Source organism: Diadema antillarum, unplaced genomic scaffold, assembly GCF_040938485.1.
Source record: "Diadema antillarum isolate AM-2024a unplaced genomic scaffold, OU_Dant_1.0 scf00000093, whole genome shotgun sequence".
NCBI lineage: Eukaryota > Metazoa > Echinodermata > Echinoidea > Diadematoida > Diadematidae > Diadema > Diadema antillarum.
This window is the reverse complement of record NW_027270982.1, coordinates 3,009,233-3,032,308: the sequence shown is the minus strand read 5'-3', so window position 1 is coordinate 3,032,308 and position 23,076 is coordinate 3,009,233. Positions and strand designations below refer to the sequence as shown.

The following is a 23,076-nucleotide window of genomic DNA, read 5'->3' as shown; positions in this document are numbered from 1 at the left end:
AGTGGTTCACCTTGTATGGGTAGCAGTACCAGAACTTTGTCACCTGGGTTGAAAGTTCGGGCTTTGGCATTTTTGTCTGCCTTTCTCTTCATAGAGTCTTGTGACACTTTCAAGTGTTCCCTAGCTACCTCACAAGCCTTTGAAAGCCTTTCACGAAACTTTGACACATAGTCAAGTAGGTGGACCTCATCATCTTCAGTCATGAATTTCTCTTTGATGAGCTTCAGTGGGCCCCTAACTTCATGACCGTACACCAACTCAAATGGGCTGAAACCCGTCGACTCATTTGGGGAGTCCCTCGTTGCAAACAGCAGGAAAGGGATGCCCTTATCCCAATCCTCGGGATACTCCTCACAGAACGCCCTAATCATTGTCTTTAGGGTCTGGTGGTAGCGCTCCAACGCACCTTGGGATTGGGGATGATAAGCTGACGACTTCAGCTGCTTCACACCCAAACGATACATCACCTCTTGAAATATGCCTGACATGAAATTTGACCCTTGGTCAGACTGCACTTCCTTGGGCAACCCATACCTAGTGAAAAACTGCACTAAAGCATCTACCACAGTCTTTGCAGTGATATTTCGCAATGGGATAGCCTCTGGAAACCGTGTGGACATATCCATGATTGTCAAGAGGTACTTATGACCCGACCTAGTCCTAGGCAAAGGTCCAACACAGTCAACTAGAACCCGACTGAATGGTTCTTCAAACGCAGGTATCGGAATCAATGGCGCCGGCTTCACCGAATGCTATGGTTTACCAGCCACCTGACATGTGTGACAAGTCTTGCAAAACTCAGCCACATCCACATTCAACCCTGGCCAATAAAAATGCCTCATGATCCGATCCTTTGTCTTTCTGACGCCTAAATGGCCGCCAACAGGTAACTCGTGAGCAATCCTCAAGATCTCACCGCGGTAACAGGGAGGGACAACAATTTGACGGACCACCGTCCAATCCTCATCAGCTGGCCTATGGGGAGGTCTCCACTTCCTCATCAAAATGCCATCTTTGACATAATAGCACTCAGGGACCTTTTCAGCCTCAGCCTCAGAACACGCCGTCTGAGACAAGCCTTTCAACTCAGAGTCTGCCTGCTGTGCTTCAACCAAGGAAGACTTGCTAAACAGCCCATCGCTGTTAGCCTCGGAGCCTAATACAGCAACCCCATCATTCAAATCCTTGAAAAAGGTTTCTGCCACCCAAACACCGGAATTCTCCTCCACATCAACAGAATCCGCATCATCTTGAACAGCTCTACGAGCCTGAGACCTAGTCACAACACAATCTGGGAAAATTCCAGGAAACTCCTCCTGCAACTGCTCAGTTTCAGCAACCACCACTGGTTTATCTGAAACAACTGGAGACGCAACCACCTTGTCCCCAGCCAAGTCATTCCCCAACAAAAAGTCAATGCCTGCCATGGGCAACTCAGGAACAACTCCAACAGTAACAGGACCTGAAACTAGGTCACACTTCAAATCCACTCTATACAGTGGCACTGACATATAACTGCCATCAACAGTCTGAATCAAGACTTTTGCATTCACTGCACTATCTGGTGGAAAAGTCATACCACCATCCACCATTAATGACTGAGAGGCCCCCGTATCCCGCAGGATGACCACTGGCTTACCTGCCTCACCAGAGGTACATGGGGTCACCTCACCATCAAACAAAAAGCTACGATAGCTCTCATCCACCTGCTTCAGCCTATCTTTGAATTTGGGAGACTGACTTTCAATGGCCTGTGTTTCACTGAACGGGACACTATTCTCGGGTAGGACATTTTTTGACATGACAAATCCCACCTCCTTCGTTGCACCGTTTTGCAACTTCCAACACTGTGACTTTACGTGCCCTTTCTTGTTACAGTGAAAACATTTGATGACATTTGCACTTGTACCGGACCCTTTGTCAGATTGAGGCTTTGGTACCGACAACATTCCTGAACCAGCATTCCGTTGGTTGCTCGACTGATTTTTGTCTCTCTTATTTCCAGAGAAATTCCTGAAAGGTGGTCTGTTCTCATTTCTATGGATGAGCTCATACTCATCAGCCATAAAGGCTGCTTTATGCAAACTTGTCACTTTGTGATCTTCCAGATGCAACCTCACACTGAAAGCAACACTCTTTTTGAATTCTTCCAAGAGAACAACCTCACGTAGGTTTTCAAAATCCTGATCCACCTTCAGGGATCTGTACCACCTATCAAACGTCATTTCTTTTTCACGAGCAAACTCAACATGTGTCTGGCCTGGTCTGCGGTACGAATTTCTGAACTTGTGTCTGTACGCCTCTGGCACCAACTCATAAGCATTCAACACTGCTTTCTTGACTGTAGCATAGTCACGTGATTGCTCTTCAGAGAGAGATGAGTACACATCAGCTGCTTTGCCGACAAACACACTTTGAAGGAGCAAGGGCCAAAATTCCTGTGGCCAATTCAAACTGTTAGCCACCTTCTCAAATGACACAAAATATGCATCAACTCTGTTTTCTTCAAACTTTGGCACCAATCGAATGTTCTTGGCCAAATCAAATTCAGGGGGAGCCCTTTCACGATTTTCAACAATCTGTGCATGAGCCAATTCTATCTCACGCAATTTCATTTGATGCTCCATTTCAAGTTTCTGCATTTCCATTTCAAGTTTCTTCATTTCCAGTTCTTTTTGTTCTTTCTCCCTCTCTCTTTCCAATCTCATCTTCTCTTTCTCCATTTCCATTTCTTTCTCCTTCATTTGCAATTTAGCAAGCTCAAGCCGTGTCTGATCTGAAATTTGAGCTTGATCAGGAGTATGAATTTCTTCTTTGAGCTCCATGTGACCAGCTACTAAGTCAAGAATTTCTGACTTTCTTACACCTTGTGGAACATCAACATTCAAATGCTGTGCAATAGCAGTCAAATCACATTTGCGTAACCTTTGCAAATCTTTGAGGGACAAATCTGTCCTCTGAACAAATGCCTGAACATCCATTGTACTGATTGACATTGTCACAATGTATTACACACAATATACAATTGAACAACCAACTCAACTGGTATTATGTCTGTACCAATATTCTGGATTCCGGAACGTTCCAAATTCTAACTTTTGGCTTTAAATTCACTTCCCGGACAAGCCCCCAATTTTGTTACGACCAAAATCACTCCGAGAATGATCGCACAAAAGAAACAATCAATTGATGTTCAGGCGGTTTATTAACAGTGATATTGTGGGTACAGACTGGTAATCGGTTTTCACATCAGTACAATAATGATCACTAGAAACAAATATACGTCAGTAATGGAATCACTTACTCACTAAATCACGAAATCCCTACAGTTTCCTGGTAGTGTCCAAATACGATGCTTGATGCACAAATGAATGATCCGTGATGCACCGATGAATGATTCCTTCGACGTAAATCCAGAGGCGCAGGTTACGATAGTCCGCGTTATAAATCCAGGGTATATGTCCACAATAGATCCACCGTATAATGTTTCCAGCGAAATGTGCAGAATCCAACGACCACGTCCAGTCGATGCGTTGAATGATGATTCACTTTATATTGTCCAGCTAGGAATCCAGCCCGTCACAGCTTTGCCGTAGCAATGTCCGTTGACATTAAAATATGGAGTCCAATGAAGGCACATTAATTCTCTGCAGGCAAAATGTCTCCCAGGCCAAGTATCTCCACAAACATAACAGGTCAGCAGGTAACACAGGACTGACTATAACAAGTCGCTTCAGAGCCAGAAGTGACGTAACTCTCAGAGCAGAGGTGTTGGGTACTCTGCCTACTGCAGAATTTCTCTGGCTTATATACTATCCATTCAACCCCTTCTAGCACATTCTATAACTCTCTCCAACCTACTAGCCAGTCCAAGTTCCAGGAATCCTGGATGATTCACTGCCTATCTATGTACAAAACATCATTGCCAAGAATAACTACCAATCACATTGGGCTACAGGGACAGTGCCTCACTCAGCCAAGGTTATGTTAGCACTTCCCAGAAGATTCTGGAATGGGTGAAATCAATCTAGATTGAGTGAGCTATAATGTATTTCCTGCTACATGCATGTACTGTATAGCTACATTGTATACCACCTAGAAAATTCTCCACTGATCTAGTCAGCCTGTATGTACTATATCTATACCACATAGAATGTTCTCCATTAATCTGGTCAACCTGTGTACATACACATTAAAACAACCATGCATACAGTACATCATACATGTACATAACTACTAGTGTGTACATTTGTGACAGGCTTAGGTTTCCAACGTTTTTTGACGATGATTTTTTGAGGTAGTGAGAAACCTCTATAAATGAAATATGAAAGAGCATACAATTTTCAGAGAATTCAGAGAGTTTATTCGATGAAAATTTGTTTTGAAAGGGCTGAGATATCAAATAACAATGCCATTGTGATAAAGAGTGTGACCCACCTTTTATTAGGATTGCTTTGTTTACTTTTTTGTTGTTGATATCTCAGCCATTTTAAGCCCAATTTTCATCAAACACACCTTGAATTCCTCTGAGAATTTTATGCTCTTAAAATTTCATAAAGTGCTCTCTAGGTACTATGCAAAACAACAAACAAACAAACAAACAAACAAACAAAACCCCAAAACAAAATAAAATCTGAATCCCCACCTCAGCCAATACTTTACCATCCCTTTCATGTTTTCTCTCCAATCACATTAACTATACATTATTGCAATACATACATGTACAAGTCAATAAAATGGAAATGCCATGTTTAGCCAACAAAATGGTAAGACTAACAGGGGAGGGCAGTTTACTGCAGGAGGTAAGTTATGTCGACATTATGAATCAAATCAAAACACTTTCGCCTTAAACATTTGGACTGGAGATAAAACACTGAAGTTCTTATTTCAGTACAAATATCAAATATCGTGATCTTCTAGTCAAATCACCCTACACTACAGTCTTCCTTGGCCTCACTGGCCCGTATTCTACTGTAGACCAAGGTTTAAACCCATTTTAGACTCACCTATGGTTTAGCTAGACCCGAGGTTTAATTTTGTATTCTGCTAGCGAGGTTTAGTTAAACCCAAGTCTATTTCGGGTTTAAATTAAACCCGAAATAGTCTTGGGTCAAGCCACCATGGTGCCCTCTATGGAAGAAGAAATTCTCCCTCTCTGAGTACTTTTCTCTCCACAAATCCACTTAAATTTATTATTGGCAGTGTATCTGCCACATGAGCGTGACTTTCTTGGATTTTGAATAGTTTTTACGGGTATTTATGTCGAATAAGGGCATGCTGTATTTTTGCTTGCGACGACTCGTGAAGCACTGTGCATATACTGTACAGTTTGTGTACGTGTGCGACGCACATCACAGGATACATGGTAAGCGTATAGCGTAGCGCTATTATATTCTTGGCTAGCTAGCTTTGAATGCTCAGTACCAGCAGATCCATCGCGCCGCGCCGGCCGGCGGCACGGTTGCTGTGTACGCTGGATGGGACATGGCTTTTTATGTCGATTGAATCGTGAATTCGGAATGGACTGGCAATTGATCAAACCAGGACTTTGAGGTAGGAAATTGAATAAAAGCTTTTCTCTTAAGATTGTCAGTTAATAAAAATGGAAACCATTCTAAAATTTAGAAATAGATCTAGATCTACTATCAACCCTGTCTCGATATTAGAGGTAACGTTAGATTTTACCTACCGTACCACACTAACCTAACTTTTAATAGATCTAACGTTATAGTCCTTACGTTACAATAATGTACTCTAGCGTTTAATAGCTATTCGAATAGGTTCTAACGTTAGTAGGACCCCACTCCTAGTCCTAACGTTAGTCCTACAATCTAGGTTTTCGATCTAGTCTACTAGAAGTATCTATGCCAAATCGACCTCATCTGCAGGCTCTACCCTAGCTCTAGTCCTACGTTGAGTTCTTGGTCTAGTCTTCAGATTATTTTCATCGTAAAGTTTAGACTAACGTATCTATGTAATACTAGGTAGTAGTAGTATTTCTAACATTTAGATCTCGAGTCTCTTCTAAGTGTACAAGTAGATCTAGTAGTAGTACGTAGTTAGGCGTATCTCGTGTGTACACGCGTGTGGCCGGCAAGCTAGCTGCTGTACGTATCCAGGCAGCCACTCGTTTTGTGCCATTGGCATTGATCTGTGTGCTGGTACCCTTACCAGTCATCGTTAGACTCGATTTAAACTCGAAATAAACCTCCTCCTGGGTAGGTTTAATTTAAACCCAATTTAGACCACAGCTGGACTTAGTAGAATACAAATTAAACCTTGGTTTAAACCTGGGTCTAAACTGGTGGTTTAAACCCAGGTTTAAACCCCCAAAACCCACTTTAGACCCAGGCGTGGGTTTAAACTCGGGTCTAAGTTTTTAGCAGAATACGGACTACTGTCTTTGACTTTATCATGCTAAAATGTGTTAATGGGTGTAGACACATATATATGTATACAATTATATGACCGTGCATCACAAAACAAAAGATTGCACACTCCATTTTACAATGAGGACTAAAAACAAGTGAAAAGGGTCAACCTAGTTAATCTTTAGGTTTTTACATGGTCTAAAAGAGCAATTCCTCTTCTACAGAATTGTAAATTTTTGTATCATAAAACCAATGGGATATTGTGTTTTTCAAGAACAGTAGAATGGTGTAATTAGGTATTTCAAAGGGGTCCCTCATTATTTCTTAAATTAACTTTGTGCACTCTTCACTTTCAACTATAGTAACTTTTTTTAATGAGGATGCCACTGCTTTGAAAGTTAGAATTAGTCACGTATAGAATGCACTTCTAGAGTGTGCAAAAGTTCATAATCCCTTCATTGTGGTTGTTACAGAGTTTTACATCCTGGTTGTTGTTGTTGTTGTTGTTGTTGTTGTTGTTGTTGTTGTTGTTGTTGTTGTTGTTGTTGTTGTTGTTGTTGTTGTTGTTGTTGTTGTTGTTGTTGTTGTTGTTGTTGTTGTTGTTGTTGTTGTTGTTGTTGAAATGTCCCATTAATTGCACAGAGCACAGCTTGGTGAGATTAAGCACTTGATTATACCCCAAATTTCACATCCTCTTTTCTCAGTAAACGTATTTCCAGAGTGTGTACTTTCTGTCCATCATTTAGATGGGTTAGGAAAGTCCATTCGTATTGATCCTCTTAAAGCTTAGAGTCTGCTCTTTCAGAAACTGCCCTTAACTAAAAATCCATGTCTGGCGACTTTTTGTTGTTTTTGTGATGCAGGGTTACATAATACACATTCAGACTTAGCAAAAATCATAAACTTCACTCACCATTTGACACCTTCTCTGTTGTCCATTTACTGAGGTAGTCTGGAAGCACCCTTCCCATGTTTCCTTTTGTATGAGAGGCAAAGAGGTGTAAGAGCCTGTTTGAAAATGTGCTTGTTAACACATAATTCAAATAACTGTGGGACTTTATGGACTGAACTGCATGGCAATGTTTAAACAGATGAAAAAATCTGGTGCATTCACTGTAAGAATTATTCATGAACACAAATGACCACAGATATATCAAACTGTTACACTTATGCCAACAGTATCATCTTATTTTTGGACAAATATCAGCATGGAAAAATGAGAAATTCATATATTTTTACCATCACCAGGATGCTCTTTGTACTACATCTTTAAATGATACCAGAGATACTGGTAGGACAAAGTATCACGCAGTTCTGATATCTTAAACTGGCACCATCGCTAATCAGTGCCTTTAATACTAAAAACGACAAACCACGATAAGCACTCATATTTCCCCTCTACCAAGAAATTCTTGCCCACTGTGGTGACTCCTACTCCACTTTCCTCATGGCCTCTCAAGTGATAGTCTGTCATATATGGGAAGTAGTTTCAAGGAGATGGATGGTACATCCTGGTTTACTTTCCCACAAACCTACGAGTATTAATTTCAAAACGGCAAACCCACATGAAAAAAAAAGCAAAGAATATGGTGGACCAAATAGGAAAAGGGAATGATAACCTTCCCTCATTTTGAAATCATACGATACTTTTAAAACAAAAGTAAATATGCATTTTTCATCTGTACTCCACAGTTTGTACACAATACACAGTTCTGCCATGTTCATTTTCAATGCATACATTCAGACTTCAGGCATTTAAATGTCAAATGATGGAGTAACAGAAAGGAATACATCAACTAAAGTAAGTACAGAGTGACATTAATCAACTTTACCGGACTCTGGGAAAAACTGCATCACTTTCATTCCTGTTTCTCGGCCTGTATATGGACAAAATCATGAAATGTAACATTTAATCTGATTACGACAATCACTGAATAGTTTGTGCTGTGGAGGTTGTGATACTCAACTAGACTCGTGAATATATATATTTTCAGAAAATAAAGATATTACATTAGGTACAAAAACTCTCTCATTCGCAAAATCATGACCTGATTAAGTTCAATGAAATATGTCCAATGTTTTTAAAAGAAATGATTGGATAAAAGTTGCCACATTGACAGTATCACATTCAGGAAAAGCATAACTTTTTTTATAATCCTTCTTCTTGCTTGCAATATCATTTGCAATGACCACTTGGTAGATTTGACTGAGGAATATTTTGCCGAATGGTGGTGTCATATACACCAAATTCTATAAGCATAGTGCAATGTAAGTGAAAACTATCAAAACGTCAATGTAAGCTTGGAACAACATTGGGTGAAGTAGATAATAATAATAATAATAATACATAACATTTATAAAGCGCTTAATATCATATTTCTAAGCGCTGGGGAAAAACAAAGATAGAGAACGAGTGAAGAAGAAAACAATAAGCAATCCACATATAAGTACAGCAACAATCATATATATGACAACAATTACAAATACTAGTACACTACCGACACAGATAACACTTCCTAAAGAGATATGTTTTGAGATTTGACTTAAATGAATCTAGTGTATTGGCTTGTCGGATGCTGACGGGAAGATTGTTCCATAGTTTAGGAGCAAGAGAGGAAAAGGCACGATCACCATAACGTGTGTTGGTACGAGGTCCAGAGGATAACTGAAGATTGGCAGTGGTGGCGGAATGAAGACGTCTGGTTGTGGAGGATGTGGATGCAGAGCGGAGAGAAACAAGATCTTGAAGGTAGGGTGGTGCGAGGTTGTGGTTGATTTTGAAAATGAGAAGGAGAACTTTGAAGATGATTCTGTCTTGGATCTGTAGCCAGTGAAGGGACTGTAAGATTGGGCTGATATGATCTGATTTTTTAGTTCGAGTGACAAGTCTGGCTGCAATGTTTTGTATTCGTTGAAGGGGTGCAATGTTGGAGTACAGGAGACCAGCAAGGAGACCATTGCAGTAATCCAAATGTGATGAGATGAAGGCATGGACTAATCGTTCCGTGGATGACTTATCGAGATATCGCCTTATCTTTCCGATTTTGCATACACCCCATGAGGCAGATCGACATATACTTTTAATTTGGTGATTAAGAGTCAGGTTCTTGTCAAGAATAACCCCGAGGTCTCGAATACGCTCTGACGAAGAAATGCTTCCAGATTCAAAGTTAAGAGATGGCAGGCGATCTGTATTACGGAACTTGGATGACAGATGAAGCATTTCAGTTTTGAGCTCATTAAGCTTCAGCTTATGCTCAAATGACCATCTCTTCACATCATTGATGCAGGCGGAGAGTCTGAGCATCGCCCCCTCATGATCTGATGAGCTCATGATGAGGTATATTTGAGTGTCATCAGCGTAGGTTGCATGTTGCATTCCATGATGAGAGTTGATAAGTCTTCCCAAAGGACCGGTGTACAGGATATACATCAGGGGTCCTACAACTGATCCTTGAGGGACCCCATAAGGAAGGGAAAAGGGTCTGGAGCGAGTGCCATTAACAAGAATCTCCTGATTGCGTCCCTCCAGATAAGATTCTATCCAATGGAGAACAGTTCCTTTGATACCATAATCAGACTCTAGACGATGAAGGAGACTGTGATGATCTAGTGTATCAAAAGCAGCGGAGTAGTCTAAAATAATGAGGACAGCTTCCTGACCCATATCCAGAGCAAGCAGAAGATCATTAAGGACTCTTACCAGAGCAGTTTCAGTAGAATGAAAATGACGATAAGCCGATTGATGAGGGGGAAACAAGCTGTTTTCATCCAGATAAGTCCTGAGTTGAGCTGCAACAAGTTTCTCAAGGACCTTGCTAAGAAATGGTAAGTTAGCGATAGGCCTGTAGTTCTTTAAATCATTCCGTTCAAGACCAGGTTTCTTTAATTGGTTTATGGTATCTTAATGGTAATGACCTTGCTTTAGATGGCCAAATTTCAAATTCAGCCGAGTGTAACTATAAACAGACAATGCACCCTAAATGACATCCAATTGAACACATGACAAAGACAGTGTTTAATCTAACTCACAGGGTGATTCTTCTATGCAAATCGCATCTATTCAATGCTACCTAATTATTACATCTAGACGACATCTTCAGAGTCCCATGAGAAATGAAGATGAAAAGGAAATTTCATGTTCCAACACATAACCATCAGCCCTGCATTGTCACATGGTCTATATACATCTGACGCAGAGACTCCAACCCTAAGCACCTTCTGATTGGGAGATTCTCCTGCCTGAAACCCATGGCAAACGGGAGACTCCAACTTGATTTGCGCTTCGCACACATCACGAGCACGAAGTTCCTTGCAGTCTACGGTTCTAGATGCTCTACCGTGCTATCTAGGGCTTATTTTTCAACATACAATGAAATGAAGTAAGAAATCATTTCAAGCGGGAGAAATTAAATCTCAAGCGGGAGAACGGGAGATTCTGCAAAAATGGGCTTTCGGCGGGAGATCTCCTGTCGAAAGCGGGAGAGTTGGAGTCTCTGCTGACGTTCCGTTCCCCAGCACAACGATTCACACAAAAATAACTACTTCCGATGAAAGTTGTTGCACTAATGCAGTTTGGATACCAGTTTGATGCTCCTTTAACTCTTTTAATAGCAATTGAAGATTCCGTACATAATGGCCTATGGTTCCCTGGGAGGTACAGCAATATTGCTCTTATCTCGACAATTTTCTAAATGATGTAAAGTAGCTCACTGCATGTTTTGAATTTGTCTGATATATGCTATGTTTCATTGAAAGCCTACTGAGACTTTACCGAGAAAATCGTGTGTCACAGAAGTAATTCTAACATACATTTGTTGACCTTTGATCTCTTTCAAATCACATAATTATATATTCCATATGATAATATAAAAATAGTAAAGAATAAAACTATTTTCAAAAAATGGAGAGGTGGTTTCGGGCATTTTAGGCAGTAATAAGATGGGCGAATTTGGGCATTTCAGTGACTTATGGGTTAACGGGCCTTCTTCCTTCCCTTACCTCTCTTCCCCAGAGCGCAGGCCAGCTCACTGCCCAGGAAACCACCTCCTATGATGGCTACTGACTTGGCATCCCTAGTCGCTTTCTCTAGAGCCCTAAAATCTGCAATCTGTATTTGATAAAGACGATGAAAACAAACATAAGAATTGCAACAAACTTAGAACAAGATAAATAATAAGAATAATCATACTACTACTACTACTACTACTACTACTACTACTACTACTTCTACTACCACTAATACCACTGCTACTACTACTACTGCTACTTCTACCACTACTACTACTACTACCACTACTACTACTACTACTACTACTACTACTAGTAATACTACTACTACTACTATTACTACTACTACTACTATTACTACTACTACTACTACTACATACTACTTTTACTACCACCACCACTACTACTACTACTAATTAGAAAAAAATAAGGACAATGATAATAATAATGATGAGACTTGCTTCACACTTTGATCAATACCACATCCAGATAACATACAAGGCATCACATTCAATTCACAAAGGTAGGCTACACTGTACATCATTTTCACTTATCCATGACCCATGAAGAAGTAACACAACAACTCACAAAACAATACAGTTTTAATGTGTGTACAACAACAAAAACATCACTATTGAATGGCTGACTTTGTAAAGCCTTTAATAACCAACCAAACATCCTTCTACTTTAAGTGGTTTCACAGCATTTTTTGTACTTTGTTTAGTAGCTTTTAGTTCTTTTATAAAAATCTGCATTTTCAATTCATGAAACCAGGAAAACATAATTTGAACTACCAGGAATTCAATGTTCAGCCTTGTGAGTAATTTGTAAACATATTTTTCAAAACAACTGTCAGAATAAAATCAGGACACTTTGCCTCGGAATAACATGTACCGTATACAAATTTGAACTTCTGGAAAAACCATCAACTGCTTCTCTGTCACAGCGAGAGGAAAATAATAAATCTATTTCAGGAAATTCAGTTCAATGATTCATATCAGTTGTAACCACTGAATTTCATGTAAAATTCACACATAGTGTAATCAGTGTAATCTAGGCTACACTGATATCAATTGAATCTTAAAACTTAATGAGCTCTGCTGGTTTCATAATATTTATTACAATTGCTGTTGTTGATATTATCAACATTATCAGTATAGTTACTACTATCATTATCAGTAGAGTTTTTTATTACACATGTGCCCTTTAGCAAGGTACTTTTCCACATTGCTGCTCTCCACCCAGGAGTATAAATGGGTACCCAGTAGGATGAGAATAGTTACATTCAGACGGGAGCCCTTAACCTCGAGGTTAGGAAACCTTGAGGTTAGAGCTTGTAGTTAGGGACCGTGAAGACGCACTCCTAGTTAGCAAACCTCGAGGTTTGCTTGATGTTTCGAGCCACGAGAAATCTTATGGTTAGCGCTCTAACCACGAGCCGCGGGGGGTCCCCACTCGTAGTTAAGCACCGTGTGGACACAAAAAACAACGAACTCGAAGTTAAGAGTGACCTCCCCATGAACTCCAGCCCCTACAATTTTCCTCTGCTCCCGGGTCAACCTCCCACAAGTAAATACACCACAAATACACTATACGTGCGTGCGAGGTGAAAAACCTATGACGCACATCACAACAACATCATCTTTTCTTCCCATGCGCTTGATCTCTGAAACTGAACATGTCGAACTCGCTGCTGTATTCTATTTTCTTCTCCGACGCTAAAAAATTGTTTTCGACGAATATCTTCATAAAGGCATAAAGTCATCAGTGCAGTGCTATCTCTGCATACCATAACAGAGGAAGCTGGTGCCGCCGGTGGGAAAAAGAGTACCGGTAAGCGAGTCCGACAGGGTTGGACTAAAGAAGAAACAGATGCCTTGTTAGCAGTGTGGGCTGAAACTTCCGGTTTTGTGGTTTTAACATCGAGTGGGACCCACTTGGGGGGGGGGGGGGGAGGGGGAGGCAGAAGCTTAACCTCCAGGTTTCGAGGTTTCAAGAGCTAAACCTCAAGGTTTCCTAACCTCGAGGTTAGGGCCTGCCGTCTGAACGTAACTAATGTTTATGTTCATTGATCACCATGTGCACGCCTGTAAGTGGGCGACTGGCTGGAATGCTCCCAAGGGAGTGGAGAGTAAGCACCATCAGAGCTTACTGGAAATAAAGCATCCAGTGACCAGGGTAACAAGGAAAAGTAGAAATTACGCGGTGCGTAACATATGTCCCCGCCGGAAGTAGCATTTTAACAAAATGTGCAATATAGGTAAAAAATCAAGGTCAAAGGTCAAAGAAGACAAAGGTCAAAATTCTGTGTAGAAGTTTTGAAGCCCTCACCTAGTGCTATCACATAAAGCAAACGGAATCGAAATCGGGTTAGAAATGGCGAAGGAGTAGCATTCTGTAGCAAAATGCACAATATAGGTCAAAAATCAAGGTCAAAGGTCAAAGAAGTCAAAGGTCAAAATTCTGTGTAGAAGTTTTGAAGCCCTCAACTAGTGCCATCATATAAAGCAAACGGAATAGAAATCGGGTTAAAAATGGCGAAGGAGTAGCATTTCGTAGCAAAATGTACAATATAGGTCAAAAATCAAGGTCAAAGGTCAAAGAAGTCAAAGGTCAAAATTCTGTGTAGAAGTTTTGAAGCCCTCACCTAGTGCCATCACATAAAGCAAACGGAATCGAAATCGGGTTAGAAATGGCGAAGGAGTAGCATTTTGTAGCAAAATGTACAATATAGGTCAAAAAATCAAGGTCAAAGGTCAAAGAAGTCAAAGGTCAAAATTCTGTGTAGAAGTTTTGAAGCCCTCACCTAGTGCCATCACATAAAGCAAACGGAATCGAAATCGGGTTAGAAATGGCGAAGGAGTAGCATTTTGTAGCAAAATGTACAATACAGGTCAAAAATCAAGGTCAAAGGTCAAAGAAGTCAAAGGTCAAAATTCTGTGTAGAAGTTTTGAAGCCCTCACCTAGTGCCATCACATAAAGCAAACGGAATCGAAATCGGGTTAGAAATGGCGAAGGAGTAGCATTTTGTAGCAAAATGTACAATATAGGTCAAAGGTCAAGGTCAAAGGTCACGACTGAAATTCTGTGTAGAAGTTTCAAAGCTCCCATGTAGTGCTATCATATAAAGCAAACAGAATCAAAATTGGCTCATAAATGACAGAGAAGTAGCAAATTGAAGATTTTGATCACACACGGACGCACACACGGACACACGGACACACGGACACACGGACGGACGGACGGACGGACGGACACACGGACACACACACGTACGGAGCCCGTTTCATAGTCCCCTGCTCGAACTCGTTCGGCGGGGACAATAATAGCCTGTAAAGCACATTGAAATTCTTAACAAGTCTGTCTTGATATGCGCTACATAAAAAAAAAAACACTATTATTATTATCTATTATTAGGTATTATTTTGATTCTTATTACCATTATGATCATATTCACCATAATTATCACTGCAAAGGTGTGTGTTTGTGTGTGTGTGTGGGGAGTTGTTATTGCAAGAATCAACAGTGAGCTTTGACCATGTAACAATTAAAGGGAAAATATAGCGATCTACATGCATACTCACATTTCTGAAAAGAGTCGTTCTATCCTGCACTTCAGGTCCAGCCTTCTCGATTGATCTCAGATTCCTCGGAATGCCACCTGATGTGGGATGAAAGCAGTGAGAATTGATCAGATTATGATCACTTCGCTTCATGAAAACACTCATCAAGTACTCTCTACACTTTTAAAGATTGGTTGCATATCTAATGGATCCCCAGCGGTTATTCCATCTTTGACAAGAAAGCGATGCAATTAAATATAATCTCAATCCTAGTTATCTTGCACAACTGGCCGTTTGGTGGAAAAAAAAAGAAGAAAGAATTATGATGCCTACTAGTTTGAGAACTTTGTCTTTAATGAAACCATGAGATTCTGTCTGTACTCTAAACCTTTGATACTGTATGTCTACACATGTGAACAGAAGATCATCAAACCTGTCGCAATCAGACACTTGTCGTACGTGATCACAGTTCCATCTGCAAGTGTGGCCTTCTTCTTCTGAACATTGAGGGAGGTGACCTAGTATGGTACAGTAAAAAAACAGAAAAACTTTTAGAATAACACAACCAACTCCATCATCAAAAACGATCACAATAACCGCTCAAAAGACATGGGTTACACAAACTACACATTTTTGTTTTAGAAAGCCTCAACATTAAGTTCTGTTTAATTTGTTTTTGGTCATATATTGCTTTGGTTGTACTACAGTATATTGTACTTTCCTTCGTAATCATATGACAATTTCATGATTATTTACAATGAACAAACATGTTACATCCATGTTATAGTTTACATTGCAAGGGGATTTAAGACCTGGGACCCGTTTCATAAAACTTGTCATCAGTGACAAGTTGTCATAGATGTGACAAGCTACTGAAATCCTTGCATCTGATTGGCTGAGAGCAAATTTGTCATAGAAATGTGGCAGTTGTCACTGATGACAAGTTTTATGAAATGGGCCCCTGGTGACTGATCTAAAACAATTGCATCTTCTATTACAAGATGCAACTTTTTGAGATCAGTCAGGGTATTCAATACACCCTGAATGAACTCAAAACACTGCAGAAAAGTGAGGTGAAATTAGATTTGACTCCTATAACACAAAGAACCAGTGTGAAGTGAGCACCTGTATGCCTCATAGAATGTCTGGTATATGACAAACTTTTTGAGACTGACCTTGTATCCCTGCAGTATGGCCACGCCTCCATTCTCCTTTGCTGGAAGTTCTCCAGGCTTGCAGTAAAAGGCATCAGGCTCAAAGAAAATGCTGAAAAAAAAACCATTGACAAAGGCGTGTGAGAGAAAAATACGAAAAGTAGAGATATTATTGAACAATAGCAAGAGCTGGCATAGACATACAGGGAATACATTGCAAATTGCACAAGATTATCAAAATGATACACTGTATATACTGTAGTATTATGTTAAGAGACCTTCCATGGGAATAGCTTGAGGAAAGGAAAAGTTTGATGGCTCTGTGATTATATGTAGTGTCACCTTGCCTACTTGCTGTGTGGGAATCACCATTCTCTGAAAACTTTTTTTTTTTTTTTTTTTTTTTTTAGGTTTTTGAGCATGGTTCCATACTACCTATTAAAACCATAGCTATCAAGAGTGTATACACTACCTATTTCTCGCACAAAATATGTTGCACTTCCAGACTTTTAAGACAATTTCATGAGTGGTTACACTTGTGTTCAAGTATGACTGTGACAGAATAAGATATAAAAGTATTGTTCCTTTGCAGAAAGCAAACTTTGATTGCCCACTCACCTTGCAGACAATAATATTATACACCTGAGTTGTGTAAGAAGAGGCAATGTTTTCCCAAAATGCTGTTTTTGCCAGTATCAGTTGACTAACAAGTGAAAGAAGTAGAACTGGGTGCATATTCAGTCTCTGAGATTTAATCCAATTTCCAGCATATTGTCATCTTCATCTTTTAATCAATTTGACTGATGGAATATGTACCAGAGAGAAATAGCTTGTGCGGTGATAATGACCATATCTAGGAAGGATGTGGGTATTATCTACCTCTTCTCCTTGCCATTCCACTGCTTGAACTTGAGTTTCTCCACGGCAACCGCATCATCGCTAAACCAGAGCTCCTTGGAGAGGGGGGGCCTCATGTATGGCAGGGCATCCTCCTGGCCTACTACCAGTACCTGGAGAGGTCAGTTTTTATGAATCAGTTGTATGAATGCATCAGTTTTTATGAATCAGTTATATGAATGCATCAAGACTCTTGTAATCTTGTCAGCATAACAAATATCCAAAAGGAAAAAAACAAACAAACAAAGAACACATCAAGCTTCACCCTCACATTGTGATGTGAAAGCTCATAGATGGACACTGCACTGGGCAAAACTGGTCATATGAAGGCAAGTTCATTCATTTGACAGCGGCGGCATTGTCATATATTAATCTTCAGCGACAGGAAAAAACGAAAAGGCAAAAAGAAAAGCAGCTGGATGTCTTTTGTGTATATATGTATGTGTTCCAAAACTGAATTGTCTGAGATGGCACGTCTCGACAAAACCAACAACTCATTTCTGATGGAGTGAGGAGAAGATTTCACACCTTGGCTTTAGGATCATTGGCCCTGATGGACCTCAGGGCTGCAAAGGAGGCTGTCCCAGCTCCAATCAGGAGGTACGGGGCGTGCTCGGGGATCGCTGGTTGGGCGGCAACAACTGGAAAATAAAAATTACAAATATGAATGGCGATAACGATGGCAATGACAAGATACAGGTACAGTCAAACCTGTCTATAGTGGCCACCCTGGGAAGACCAAAAAAGTGGCAAAAAAATAGACAGGTGGCCACTACAGATGGGTTCTTTAACATGCTTTTTCTCTCAAAGGGAATTGTTTTTAGTGGTCGTATACCGTACACTGTACAGAAGGTGGCCACTATAGACAGGTGGTCACTGAACAGGGACTCCAGTAGTGATTATGATCTTGTCAATGATAATGACAGCTCTACTGATGATAATGATGATGAGAAAGCTGATGCTGCTGCTGCATCTGACGATGACAATGAATATACCAGTAAATAATTCTAGTGGTGCCACAATGCAGTGACCATAATGATTACTCAGTCAGTCTCAGCACAAGGTTTGGCAGTAAGAATATTACTTTCAAATATGGCAAACTTGGGAGACAAATTCTGTGTATCATGCCCTCTACTGAACTCTGATGAATATAAGGACATGCTATTTGTATTATTCGATATAATAAATTCTGTACAGAAATACTCTCATCAACCCATATTATAAAAAGGTGAAATTCACTGAAACCCGCCAAACATGAAATATTAAATCTTGTGAAAGTATCTGCATAATTTGAGCAGCATGGGTGCATGTAAGGTTTCATTGATACTGTTCCTAGTGGCTTTTGGCACTTAATTGGGACATCTGTGTGCTTATCATGTCATTTAGTCACAGTGAACCTTAACGAACGAGTATTAACCCGTTGAGGACAAGTCCCATGTACCGTATACTCAGGCAAGCGTCTATGGGAAAGGTGTGTTATAGCTAAATCAACTCGTTGAGGACAAGTCCCAAGATACTCAGGCAAGCGTCTATGGGAAATGCGTGTTAAAGCTAAATCAACTCGTTTAGGACAAGTCCCAAGTATACTCGGGCAAGCGTCTATGGGAAATGCGTGTTTTAGCTAAAATCAAACCGTCCTCAACGGGTTAAGCAGATGACTTCTTGGCCAGATAGCACAAAGTATCAGCTAGGTAACAAGCCATGTGACACTTGCTGAAAATGTTTGTGTGTTTGATTTCAATGACAAATGACTTGACAAGATAGTGAATATCTATCTTGTTATCATGCCTTCAAACACGTTTGTTCTGTTTGTTTATTTGGTGTGTGTGCGTGTGCACGCGTGTGTGAGCATGTGTGTGTGGTCATCTTAGTGATCTGCCAGTAATACAGAACAGAGATTATACATTGTATTTCATAAACTTGAACTGATCATATTAATAAAATACTCTTGGTGTTTGTAATTGTAATGTGTTTATCTGCTCTTGCTATAATCATGAAATATCAGGATAGGGGTTGGACTGAATGCCCCCTTACAATCAAGACAGACAGACCTTCAGACAGACATAAAATGCCGAAACATATCCCTGGATTACAGAACAGTTCCAAGAATCAAAGCATCTCTTTGCAGTTTGTCACAGTCAAGTGTGGAGATGATAACAACACTAATAATAATAATAATAATAATAATAATAATAATAATAATAATAATAATAATAATAATAATAATAATAATAATAATAATAATAATAATAATAATAATAACATCATAATAATAATAATGATAACAATAATAATAATAATAATAATATCATAATAATAATGATAATAATGATAACAATAATAATAATAATAATAATAATAACAAGGATAAAAATAATAATAACAATAACGATGATAATAATAATAATAATAATAATAATGATAATAGTAATGACAATATGATAACAATGATACTGAAATTATAATAATATAGTAGTAGTAGTAGTGATAATAATAATAATAATAATAACAGCAACAACATCATCACAGATCACGTTTTAAACCACGTTCCCACTGCATCACAGCTTGGTGCATCACTTTTTGGCACGAAAATATGTGACCCATAACCACATGATGTTATCATTGAGGTTTTCTTCCTACTAATAATCTTTTGCTGATAGGAAGAGGTTTTTTTCAGCATCACAGACTGCTTTCTTCCTTGAAAATGGTTTCGGCGGATGTTCATCCCCTTGAACGTATGGTTACAGTCTGTCTTTGTTTAGCACTATCTCCATCTGTGGTTGCTTTTCATCTGGTAGATCCACATGTCTTCATACCAACACACACACACACACACACACACACATCAATACTGCATCATCTCTCAACGTCTTAGTTTTTTCTCTCTTCAATTCTTTCACTCACAGTCCTTTGGAATGGCCTGTGGAGGCTGACAGACGACACGTTCCATCACTCTTTATTTCTAGTTTGTCAAGATTTTATTCGGATAGGTATATTCTACCTTCATCTCTTAACAGTTCATGTCATTTTCTTTTTTTTTTCCCCCTCATGAAGCCAGCACAGTAGAATATCTTCTTCTATATTGGCATGAGATATACACACATACATCATCCTCAGACATTGGGAAAAAAATGAAGCACCTCAAGCATATTACAACTTTTGACAGATAACCTGTACTCATGATAGAGCATTTTAATGACTGATGAAAAAAAAAAAATCAAATTTGTCACCAGTACTAGTTATTGGCATGATCAGGTACAATATTAGTGGGTAACTACCAACACATACACACTTTGGCCATACTTTGTAAGAAATTGCCAATACACAACGTGTAACCCTGTAAACTCTGGATAACCCGGACCAAGGCAACGTAGCTTCCGAAGAGATAACAAGGTGTCTGACAAGGATGTTATTGATGAACAGACGACAAAACAACCCAAGGGACAGATAAGATGGGTATCAAGATCAGACAAGAAAACAAGCAACAGATAATACTGATTGATAAAAACTTCCAGTCATCTAAAAAGCATGTCCTTTTTTATGCAAGAATGGATGGATGGATGGTGGACATAGACTGATCAAATCAATGATAAAGATTCTGCAAATTTCAAAGGAAAATAGGGAGGGGATGTGGGAAGAAGTGCGGAGGAATCAAATATTGAGGGACAAGGGTGAAAGTACTTGTGTGTGTGCATGTATACATGTAGTGTGTTTCAGAGTATACACATACTTGAGGACAAGAATTCTTCTGAAAGTGCATGCACTGTGTACCTCCCACGTAACTTGGAAAAGCATATTTTCATTTGCAAGAATGTGGTCGAGGCTGTAGTTTTGATACTCGTTATTCTACATGAGTCTAAATTATTGCACCACTTGTATAGAATGAATATTTTTACCTCACACACTAACATTAAAGCTAACATCATCTCTCCAACTCTATTTATTACTCGATTATGCATAAAACTTCTTGCTAGGCATAATAGAAAATAGACACTGAATATTCTCTTTCTGCTTATTAACTACCATACTATCTTAACTCAAATATCAAAATATTTGTCAAACCAAGGAGATACTAAGGCGAGCAAGGCCACGAAAATATCATCACATTTATCAAAATTTATATTACTGATATTTCTCTCTTTACACATTCAATAAGGCACTTGAATTAAATCTGTGTGAAAATGGATACTGGTACCTGGTGAGCATATCATGCGAATATATCATGCTGAAATATTACTCTCTGTAATGTAACTCAAATATACAATGTAACTGGTATATGCCTTCCATTGAAACCAGAAGAAATTTCTGTTGAGAAAGATTTTGTGTCATTCTAGTTGTGCTATGTGAAAAAAAAAATCCAATCTGCATAAAGCTGTAGATCTTTACCAGATCAGCTTACCTTGCACATCTTTAACTTTTAAAGAAGCATCAAACATACTGTTTATAGTTCTATGTCACAGGCCCATGCAAACAAACAATGGTTGTCTGTCAAACAGAAGATGAACATCTCTCCTACTAAACTGAGATAAAAACATATTAGTTTCGCTCAGCGAAAGTTACAACTGCAAACCTGTTTGCAATGAACAAAGTTCTACACTGTATAAAATGGGATAGGAGTTTAATCAGTACTTCCATCGTTATAGTTTGATACATGACATCTATCTTACACTAACCGCTCTTATTAGTCATTATTATGGTATACACAAATAGTACATGCATAATAGAATTTTCAATCAACCCTGTGTGTGATTGATTTAGTATCTTCAATGCACTTCGAAGAAGAAATTTATCTATTAATGATGCATTGAGCAAGTTTACACTATTCATAGAAATAATTATTTGTATGTTAAAAATGTAGGTCAGTGTTCATAATCAATATTGCTACATTACAATTGCAGTTTCAAAGACTTATCTTAAACCAATTCATCCTTAAAATAAGAAATCAACCCTTTGTTATAAGTGCATCAATTCTGTTGTCAACAAAACAGACCAATATCAAACACAAACAAACAAACAAACGAATGGATAAAAGACATACCCTGACTGATTTGGCCCACTTTCCCAGTTGCGGACTGTACTGCAGTATGTTGTTTTTGTATACCTTCAAACACTTTGCCTTTAAATGATGCAGGATATTCACATCATGCGACTGGAAATACCACTGGCTCTAACTGAACGTACAGAAATACTAAAAAGAAACTGTCACATTTCTATTACTACACTGTGACCAACACTTTAATGCGTGTTTTGATAGATACATATACCTGCAAATCGATCAAGAAGATGTGTATTCATTAACAAGACTGATATAGTTACACACTTAAGAGAGGAAGCAGTGTAATGCTTTCTGTTTTCATAGAAAATAACATCCAATGACAGATTACTAATTACTAGACTCGCACATCTAGAGCTGCTATTTTCGGACATTTATGGTGTCATAGCCATTTCCTGGTTTTCCAACATCTACACTCTGGCAGGAGAACCCTGTTTTGTGTGAATCCCTGAAAATTGTCTTCAAATTACAGCTGGAAATCAACGGTGGCACTCGGCATCAAAATAATAAGTTTGATGCTCAGATACGTACATGTATCACCTCCATTTTGCATCTTTACATTGACAAAATGAAAGAATACCTTGACTCTCAAGTTGTCATTGTCAAATTCAATGGGCATCTTACAGTTTCTATGAGGTAGAGAGAGGCACTTGACACTATCACATTGCCTTAGCTTCTTTTTGCCCCGATGACAATTGGTGCTGAATCTTCATGTAAAACATGATCTGCGTAATTTACAGGCACATATTACTCACAAGCTTTCACAAGAAAATCAGTCACTGTCTTTTTTTTTTTTGCTGGAAAAAAACAACTGTGAAATTTGCATAATTAAAGTTGTCATACATTGTATCAAGGCACAATTTTGGTTTGGTCTTTGAACAGTTAAACCCTGGAATTGTGAAGAAAAACAAACAAGTTTGAATACACTGATGTAATGATAATAAAATCCAAACAACTGAATTCTTTTTGGTGGTGAGTTTCCCTGACTGGTGAAATGCAACAGACAGTGTAGCTGTTAGGGCTAGTC

The 23,076-nt window shown here is 39.1% G+C and overlaps 1 protein-coding gene across 1 annotated transcript in view; it reads right to left on the bottom strand.

The window, feature by feature from the left end:
• LOC139718392 (apoptosis-inducing factor 1, mitochondrial-like) overlaps window positions 1-23,076 on the bottom strand; it is a 32,777-nt gene that overhangs the window by 6,000 nt on the left and 3,701 nt on the right. The window contains exons 2-9 of the mRNA XM_071629865.1: window positions 17,525-17,637; window positions 16,979-17,109; window positions 16,121-16,211; window positions 15,379-15,463; window positions 14,967-15,043; window positions 11,373-11,481; window positions 8,204-8,248; window positions 7,285-7,347 (exon numbers count right to left, since the gene is read on the bottom strand). Coding sequence (XP_071485966.1) covers window positions 7,285-7,347; window positions 8,204-8,248; window positions 11,373-11,481; window positions 14,967-15,043; window positions 15,379-15,463; window positions 16,121-16,211; window positions 16,979-17,073 — 565 coding nt within the window. The 5' untranslated portion in view covers window positions 17,074-17,109; window positions 17,525-17,637. The remainder of the gene's footprint in view (window positions 1-7,284; window positions 7,348-8,203; window positions 8,249-11,372; window positions 11,482-14,966; window positions 15,044-15,378; window positions 15,464-16,120; window positions 16,212-16,978; window positions 17,110-17,524; window positions 17,638-23,076) is intronic.